Raw genomic sequence first — 9,914 nt, forward strand, 5'->3', positions numbered from 1 at the left:
AAGAAAAAAAAAGAAACAAAGAAGTAACATTAGGTTTAGCTGTGTCCTCGTATTCTTGTGGAAATCAAATAGCTGGTTAGGATACAACATCAAAAGAGTATCCAGATATGTTGGGAACACCAAGGTGACAGAAGAGAAAGAGTCAGGAAGTGCTACTATGACTTGCATTTTGATAGCATTAACTTTATTCCAAGGTGCTCCTCACGCTTATTTAATGTTTCCCTGAAGACAGGTAGGGAATAAAAAAGTTCTGCTAAAAATGTCGCGTTCCTGCAAATATGACAGTCTTGTGTATTTCATTTAATCAGTGGAGTCCTTGAATCTGGAGATTTAGACAAGTCACAAGAAGTGCGTGTGAGGATTCAGTATACAGGGCAGACAGTAAGGAAGGATTAGAAACTGCCCCCAGGTTTTCATCACTTTAATGTAGCTCACATTTGCATTAGTATTTTGAAGTTGTTTGACCATCTATTATGGACTGATAGACCTACTACAAGATGTCATGCTTTTCCTCTGAACACTGGTCCAGTCAGATCAAAATGTGTTACTGCTGGAAGTGATTGGGGCTGCCAACAATCTGAATCATACAGAAATGGTAGTAGCACTTGTTAGGAAACAAATGGCAGTACTTCAAGAATGCCATGATGTGTGACACAAAAACGAGAGACTATTTTTTATTTATTTTTTTTATTTTACATTTGTTGACCGGGCTAGTCTAACTGGATACATGTCCATTTTCAGTAGAGGCCCAGGGAGAAAAGCTCCAAGCAGCAATAATGACAACAATGCAGTAAAATTAAAATTAAAATTGATACAATGTTTACATTAAAAGATAGGGTTAAGCAGAGTTATTTAGAAACATTTAGGCTAGAATAAAATACCATGAGTAGAAACAAAAAAAAACAGAAAAAAAATTTTTTTTTTTTTTCTGAGAAAGAGCAGGATGGGCAAGAGATATCAGTCAGGGTTAGAGCAGGGGCAAAGCCAGTGGGATTTAAGATATTCTTTAAGATGCTTCTTATAAAGCAGAGTAGAAGTAAGGTTGGAAAGTTCAGAAGGAAGATGGTTCCAGCTCTTTCCTACGGTGTTTGTGAAGAGTGAGTCCCCAGCTTTGTTGTTGGATTTAATGGAAGAGATTTGAAGTTTATTTGCTGAATGTAGGGTTGCAAGGTTTTTGTAAGGGGAGATGAGATTAGTGAGTATAGGGGTATGCATGGGGTAGTAGAGTATCTTATGGGGGATAACAAGTTGTTGAAAAAGTAGTTGGTTTTGTAGTTCTAACCAACCCAGTTGTTTGAGGTTGTGGCAATGATGAGTTCTATATGGGGTACCAGTAGCAAATCTGACTATGTTATTATAGCTGGTGGAGAGTTTGGAAAGGTTGGTTTTAGAAAGATTAGTATATATAGCAGAAGCATACAACAGGGTAGAGATTAGATGTGTTTGGGCTATAGTAATTTTGGCTGCAGGGGTAAGGAAGGATTTTATTCTGTATAAGGTCCCTAGTTTTTTGTTAACAGTCTTTATAGTGGAGTTAATATGGTCATTGTAGCTAAGGTTGTTGTCAATTGTAACACCCAGCAGACGGGTTGTAGTATCAGGGGATATGATAGTTCCATTGTTAGAGGTTAATGTGAAGTGTGGTTGAGGTGACTTGTGAGTAGGAGAAAAGAGCAATAGTTTGGTTTTCTTGGGGTTGAGAAGAAGGCAGTGTTTCGTGAACCAGTTCTCAACACTGTTAAATACTGTTTGGGTGAGGCACTGGAGAGAGGTTATGGTCTTGGCTGAACAAATTAAGGTGGAGTCATCTGCATACTGTATACAGGTGGATTGAGAAATACTAGTATGTAGATCACTGATAAACAGAGAAAATAGAAGTGGTCCTAGAATAGAGCCCTGTGGTACTCCAATGTTTACAGAGAGGGATGAAGAAATATTATGATTCCAGAGAACTGCTTGCTGTCTATCTTGTAGATAGGATATAAACCATTGTAATGCTTGTGGGTCAAGTGATTGGGCTTTTAGAGTGTTGATAAGTATGGTATGGTTCACCATATCAAATGCTTTTGAAAGGTCTACAAAAAGAGCAGAAGAAAAGTAGTTATTGCTACAATTTTTGTTTAGAGTCTGAGAAGGATAGCAGGGCAGTTGTTGTGCTATGGTAGGGCCTAAAACCATGTTGGCAATTGGCAAGTAGATTATTTTGTAGTAGGTGGTCAAGCAGTTGTCGGTGTATACATTTCTCCATTATTTTAGCTAATGGAGAGAGTAAGGCAATAGGCCGAAAGTTAGAAAGTTCAGTTGAAGACCCACCTTTGTGTAAAGGGATTATATAGGAGATCTTCCACAGAGAAGGGATTTTGCTTTCTGAAATTGTTCTGTTTATAAGTATGGAGATGGGGTAGGCTATGGCTTTAGCTGCAATTTGTAGGTATTCGGCTGGAAGACAGTCTGCGGAGGGGGTGCATGGCTTGAGCTTTTGAAGGAGGTTACCAATGAGGGATGTAAGTACTGGGTGTATATGGAAGGTAGGTGATGAGGTATTAGGTGTATTTGATGAAAGGGTGGAGGTGGTAGGTAATGTGTTAGCTAGGGATAGGATGGCTTCAGTAAAATAGTGGTTAAAGGCATCAGGAATCTGGTTAGAGTTATAATGGTTGAAACCTGTAGGGTCAGGAGTTTTAGAGAGTCCTGGTTGAAGAAGTTTGTTAATGCTAGACCAGAATTTTTGGGGGTGTTGATGGTGGGTTTGTTATAGGTGGAAGTAATAGTCTTTTTTGTCTTTGAGAATGTCCTTCTTAGTTGCATTTCGTAACTGTTTAAAGTAGAGGTGATCTGTTGGGTTTCTGGCCCAAATTTTATTTCTGATAAAGATCTTTTGCTTGGTTGCCTTTGTGAGCCAGGGGGCAGTTTTGGTTCTTATGCGGGAAGAGTGAGAGGGAGCATGGTAGTCTAGTATTTGGAGAAATCTAGTATTGAAGTAGGTTACTGCTTCATCAAGTTCAAGATGAAACATAGGAGACCAGTCACATGCTATGAGTTCATTTTGGAAGCTCTCTGGATTAAAGTATTTTTTGCAGCGGGAGGTTTTAAAAATATTTGTGTTGGGGGTATAAGATTTTTGTTTGATGATGTAGGTTAGCATGTGGTCACTCATATCATCTGGGAGTATTCCTGGCTTATAAGAATCAATATGACTATTTAGAAGGATCCAGTCTAAGATGGTTTATTTATTGTTTTGTTTATGGATTCTAGTAGGAGTGGTTATTTGTGTAAATCCATAGAGATGTATGTGGTTGGTAGGATTGGGAGAATTACAGGTTTTCCAGTCTATGTTAAAGTCTCCTAAGATAATGGTTTCTTGGGGTAGGTGGGAAGTGAGGTAACTAAGTAAGTTTTCTAGAGTATTGATGTTATTTCCAGGGGGGAGGTAAGTGCAGATTATATAGATAGATTTGGAGTTATTGATTTGTAGTTTTGCAGTGAGGGTTTCTGAGTTGGGAACTGAGGGAAGTGACAAATTGGAGGGTGAAAGTTGTAGTTCAGATTTATACAAAATGGCTACTCCACCACCCTTTTTGGTGCTGCGATCACATCTCAGGATGTTATATCCTGGAGGGGTGATTTCCTGGTCGAGAGTAGAGGGCTTTAGCCATGTTTCAGAAAGACAGAGAATATCAAATGAGTGAACATCTAGGAGTGCATGTAGGTGGGAAGTTTTATTGTTAATGCTGCGGATGTTAAGATGAGCTATTAGGAGGGAGTTAGGTGGTCTATTTGGTGTAAAGATATTTGAAGTAGTTAGGTTGAGGGGCTTTTTGGTAATGTCAGTATTGGGGCCTAGGTTAGGATGAATGTCACCATCTAGTAGTGGGTGTGGTTGCGGATAGTGTATAAACTTGTAGATTTTATCATAATAATTTGTTTTTTTTGGTAAGAATGTAAGTAATATGGGTAGATCTATGATACTTTGGAAGTATATAAATGGAGGTAGAGGTTATGTTAATATGGTTGAGATAGTTATCGAGAGAGAGTGATAGAGTTCCTTGAAGGGGGTGGAGATGTTCTTGAAGAGAAATATGTTCAAATGAGGTTAATGTGTAAGGTATTGTAAGAGAAGCAAGAGTTGTTGTTAAGAGTAGTATATATGGGTAGAAGTATTTATGTGTTGGGTCCATGTGGAGGTATAGATGTGTTATAAGTGAAGGAAGGATAGAGGAGTGAAGTAGATAAGGGAGATGGAGGGAGAAAGGAGGAAAAGTGGTGTGAGATAGCATAGGTTAAAGGATAAAGGTACTTATAAGTGAAGTAAGATGGATTTAATAGCTTAACAGAAAATAAAAGTAATATGGTGTAAGCTAAGAAAGAGGTTAGGGTGTGTTATATAAATAAGGTCAAATTAAGTAATTAAGATGTACAAAAGGTAGTAGGAGGGAGTGCTAAGAGGAAGTGGGTCATGATTGGCTGAGGAGGAGAATGGGTGTTGTTACATGAGTATAAGGTTAGGAGTAGTGGGGGTGGGTGGGAATTGGGGGTAGGGTAGGGGAGCGGAGTGATGTTTTCTTCAATGGTAAGTAAAAATCATGTCTCCTTTACAGAAATCACCTAGTTTGGTTTAATTTATTCTATTTGTTAACCAGCAATGTGAATCAGTGTATTTCAGATATTTTCTAGTCATAACCTGGACCACAGAGTCAAGGATAACTGCAATGCATCCAATCAGTTTTAGAGCAGCCAGTCAATTGGCATAATCTTGGGAGTTAGGTAGAGACTGGAGTACCTAGAGAAAATCCACGCAAATACACAATGAATATACAGCCCCCCCAGGGAGTGACTAGAGCTAAGACTTGAACCCCCAGACTCACAGCTTTGAGGTAAAAACCTTGCACCACTATGCCCTGTACTAACTAAATGAAATATAATGACTAATGTTGAAACAGTATAGAATTACTTCTTTTCCTGGGTTAGAACAGATGAGGAAGCAATAACACTATGCAGAGAATCTTCATTACCCCACACTAAGGAGTTGTACATGCTTTGTCTGTGAACTTCACACACACTTCCTTTGCAACTTTATTCAGTTGTTAGCCATCATGGCATGCTTCCATAACAGTTATGCATCTGGCATGGGCAAAGAACATGTGAAATCAATAGGTAAGGTCTAGGGATTTCTAAATGCTATTCTGATACTGTCTTGATACTTACAGCAAAAGTTGTTCTTGTTGATGCAGTAGTGGTTTGTCCAACTAACTGTTCGACATCTGTAAAATGAAGCTAATCCTACAACTGTAGATACATGCATCCTTTTCATTCAGACTTCAGTAAGGTGCAGGTCACAGATTTTATTACTGTCTTGTTTTTGTTCATTATTATATATCCTAAGCTGGATCTTTAAAGAAAACTAACATTTTGTTTTCTGCACTGTTATCAGTATTGCAAAATAGTATCTGTGTTCTGATAATTTACTGTATCCACTACTGCATGAATCCAAGGAAAGATAAAGTATTTCTGCAAAGCTATGAAATATGAATTAGTGTTCATCCTGTATAATACGAGGTTGACTTGTTTCATTCTACATACTATTTTCTTTAAATTTTACCAGGGAGCTGCAAACATGGAGGCCTGCAGAGCATTAGTCAGCCCTTTGTGGTGAAGCTGAATTGGATGGGACAAAACCACAAGCATGGTGGATGGGGCAAAGATCCTTTTCCTTCCAGCATGAAGCAGGATGTCTATTGGGTTGCACCACTTATTACTGATGGTCGGCGGATGGACCTTTATAGAGAGTATTCTTCTTATGACAATTTATTACTGTACAAGTATCCAGTCACTTATCAACTAGCCAAAAATGAAAATAATGTCTGGAACTACTCCTACTCAGGACAGGGCAGTGGTATGGTGGTATACAAGGGCTTCATGTACTACCACTGCTTCAACAGTAGGGATATGTGCAGAATCAATATCAATACCCATAAGGTAGAAAGGCAGGTGCTCAACCAGGCAGCTTACAATGATCGTTTCTCTTATTCTGGAGCACGGTTTCAGGACATGGACTTTACAGTAGATGAGCATGGAGTTTGGGTTCTTTATGTTAATGAGGCAGGTACAGGTAACATTATTATTGGTAAGATAAATGAGGAGTTATTCACTGTGGAGGAAACATGGGTCACCACAGTATACAAACCATCTGCCTCCAATGCGTTTATGATATGTGGTGTGCTGTATGTCACAAAGTCAGTCAGTCAGCAAAAAGACAATGTGTTTTATACCTTTGATACCAAAACAAACAAAGAGGGCAGTGTTAATATAATACTAGATAAGGTGGAGGACACAGTCCAAAATCTGAATTATAATCCATCAGATCACAAGCTGTATATGTACAGTAATGGATTTATGGTAACATATGACATCAATTTTGAACCATTGGACAATGTATTATAGGCAGTAATGAGACACAATATCAGAAGGGAAGGCTTTCACAATTCTGAATTTTCTCATTATAGCTTCTGTTTTACTTCAGCCAGTTGGATCCTAATATCCTGCTTCAATGTTTTTGTCAATATTATTAAGCTAGAGAGAGAGAGAGAGAGAGAGAGAGAAGAAGTTCTAGCATCTGGAAATACTGAATCAGGAACAAATATATGTGATATCAAAATCATTTTACAAAGTTTATTTGAAAATGTTACCTGAGGTAATTGGTGAAGTCATAGAAGAATCCATCTTTTGACATATTAAACTATAAAAAACAGTATACATTAATCCAAATGCTAAGCTAAGCATAATAAATAAATAAAAAGTGAAGGAGATAAATCTTGTATCTGCAGTTTACTTCTTGGTAAGTGTCTTAACTGTAACTACTAGTTACAGAACACAGTATCTCTGACCTTCCACTATAGCATAAATACTTGTTTACGGGGGCTCAGTAAGGCAAAAAGAGCAGGGATTGGCATTTTCTCATAGATTCTGCAAGAATGCACTACGATGTTGCAATCCACCAATGAGATGGCTTTCCAAAATATCCATACTAGATGTCAAAAATGATAAAGGTTCTATGAATGGACAACAGAGTATTTAATGGTATCAGTTTTGTGATATACATTTTGAAAGAGTTATTATAACAATAATGTCAGTTAGCCAATAACATGAAGTTGCTTACTATAGGAACCCTGTTTCTAGTTAGATACATACTATAAGCATACACAGACTGTTAGAGCCTTGGCCACCAGAACAGAAAGATTGTGATGTGTTCTACTGGTCATGGCTTCAAGCACTGATGGACAACAGAAAGTGCTATGTGAAGGAAGCTATGTAATTGTGACTGCATTATAATTTCTGTCAGGTGTACACACGTGTAGCTTTAACTGCATATGTACATTTTACATTTTCAATACCCTGTTCAGTTTCTCTGCCCACAGAGTAAATGCACCCTGGTTCACAACTATGTATCTTAACTATATTGCTTTTAAGAGCTGTGTCGCAGTTTTGGTTGGCTTATGTACTGAATTTATGGTTCTTGCAATAAAGCTGTAAATTAGATGTTGTATGGGGAAATTTAAATGTCTTGACTGATATTACTGCTAACAAATGTTAAATATAGCTTTACTGACTCCCAGAAAAGACAGATTTTTTTTTACGTGAGTACAGCTAAATAACAACATTATCAGTAGATATTCATAACTGCTCAAAACAAGCACTTAAGATGGCTGTATGTTAGACATGAAGTACTTGGGTAACCCACAGATTGCATTCTGAACTTTCTTAATTGTTTACTTTTTCACGAGTTCTAAGTTTAACTTAAAATTAATGTCTAAAGAAATTAGTGAAATTCTTACCTTTGTATAAGTTTTAAACTTATAAAAAATAATTTTTAGATAATGATATTATAATGTTTTGGCCATTTTACCACTGGCTACAATGTATACACTCATTCTAATGCTAAGATGCTTGTTATTTTACCACTGGCTACAATGTATACACTCATTCTAATGCTAAGATGCTTGTTATTTTACCACTGGCTACAATGTATACACTCATTCTAATGCTAAGATGCTTGTTACTATCTTAGAAACCTTCTGATTTATATGCTTATGGAAAGGTGCCTATGCCATAAATAAATAAATAGATGTTTAAAAATGTGATTGCAGTATTCATCTATTTGATTATGTTATCAGCTCATAAAGACAATGTAACTGAGTTTGAAATAAAATAAAATCTCAGAATCTAGCAAGCACATTGATTCATGGAAATGTTCCAAATATTCATACATTTAAGAGCTTTTCAATATAGTTATTAAACAAGAGGGTATCTGGTGTCAGATACATAAAGTCTGAGCACAATGCCTGAGAAACTTAGGTGGGCATGTCTGGAAAAAGATAAATTAAAAATTTCAAAACTAGAGTTTATTTAAGTGGTTACCCGCGGTGGTGGTGCTGGGGTAGCATTGTCACCTCACAGTAAGATGCTGTCCGGTTTGATTCTCAGCTACAGCGTCTTCTGCGTGGAGACATGCGGGAATGGGCGTACCTTCGTTGAAGGTTGTGCGTCAGGGCTGGTAACTCGGCACGTAAAAATCAACTACCAATCATTAGTGGACTGGAGTTCCGCTGTGGCTACCCCTAACCAGGAAAAGCCGAAAGACACAACAACAAGAGTTTATTTAAGTGCTTAAAATTAGGCATTGTACAATACCAGGACAAGCATAATTTAATTAAACAATGAAACATGGTCAAATGAATCCTTGTTATCCAAAGCAGAAGGAGCTGCAGTACTTAAAATCAGATAATAAAAAAAAAAAACAAGCAACTAAGCTTTTAGGGTATCCTAAAGATTCCCTGAGCCACTAAGGTGGTAGATTCCAAAGGTGAGGGTCCTGAAAAACAAAGGAATAAGCATAGCATGATTCAGGCTACATCTGAGAAGTACCAGCAATGTGGCCGAACAAAGTGTGTGAAGAAAGTGGTATGTGACCTATGAGACGAATTTGAGATAGGGGAACCCTATATGCAGTGATGAGTCTGTTGACATATCTTCTCTCTCTCTGTCTTATGTTTGGCTAAATATAACACAAAGATTCTGTTTACATCATTAAAATGTGTTTTAAGGTTATGTTCTGAATGTATCATACTGGTTCTCACAAATTCCTTACTTTCTTCATTTGTAGAGATTACTTTCCCTAGCAGTAACAAAAACAACGTAAAATTCAGTTACTGTTTTTCACAACTGTCTTCAAACTTAAAAATAGCCCAGCATGCTGATGCAGTGAAATATAACAAATTATGCATTGATTATATATTGTTTTGCTACCATGAGACAATTCTTTATTTGTATATTTTATGGACTCATTTAGTTTTTTTTGACTATGTTAGTTTTACTAGGCCTGAGTCCAATTTTTAGGGTACACCCAAGATGGCATTCTTACCATCTAAGGGTAACTTCTACAGACATAGGGGAATTCACTTAGAATACAAAAGGGAACCATGTTCTGGGAAAATTATAGTTATATGGAAAAATAGTGGCGTTTTCTGTACATCTCAGCTATTAAAATGGAAGATTTGGAGAGTTCACAATATGTTTTGCGGGGGGGGGGGGCATTCTTATGTTATTAAACACATCCTGTTTTATGAAGTTTTACATGTAGATGAAAACACAGTATGTTTGGAGGGAATTGTGGCTGAATATTCTGAAGAGCAGGAAGAATCAACAGCAGCAGTTCATGTTATCAGGAAAATTGAGTTGCCAGCAATGTTAGAATCTCACTGAACTGAGGAGAATGGTGTAGCAGATTCCTGGACTTTGCTTCAGAATTGAGAAATACTAGGACTGTAGGTAATGGAATGTATGGAATTAATAGAGACCTGCAATGGGAATACAGCTATGAGATCTAGAATACAGTATTTAAGCCCTTTGACTCGAAC

The 9,914-nt window shown here is 37.3% G+C and overlaps 1 protein-coding gene across 1 annotated transcript in view; it reads left to right on the plus strand.

Annotated features, from left to right (window-relative positions):
* The window catches only part of LOC122787887 (olfactomedin-like), a 304,834-nt gene extending 296,604 nt beyond the window's left edge, over positions 1-8,230 (plus strand). Inside the window, exon 5 of the mRNA XM_044054843.1 lies at positions 5,603-8,230. Coding sequence (XP_043910778.1) covers positions 5,603-6,441 — 839 coding nt within the window. The 3' untranslated portion in view covers positions 6,442-8,230. The remainder of the gene's footprint in view (positions 1-5,602) is intronic.
* The last annotated feature ends 1,684 nt before the right edge of the window (positions 8,231-9,914 follow it).

The sequence above is a fragment of the Protopterus annectens genome, chromosome 1.part0 (assembly GCF_019279795.1).
Source record: "Protopterus annectens isolate FY-2018-M chromosome 1.part0, PAN1.0, whole genome shotgun sequence".
NCBI lineage: Eukaryota > Metazoa > Chordata > Ceratodontiformes > Protopteridae > Protopterus > Protopterus annectens.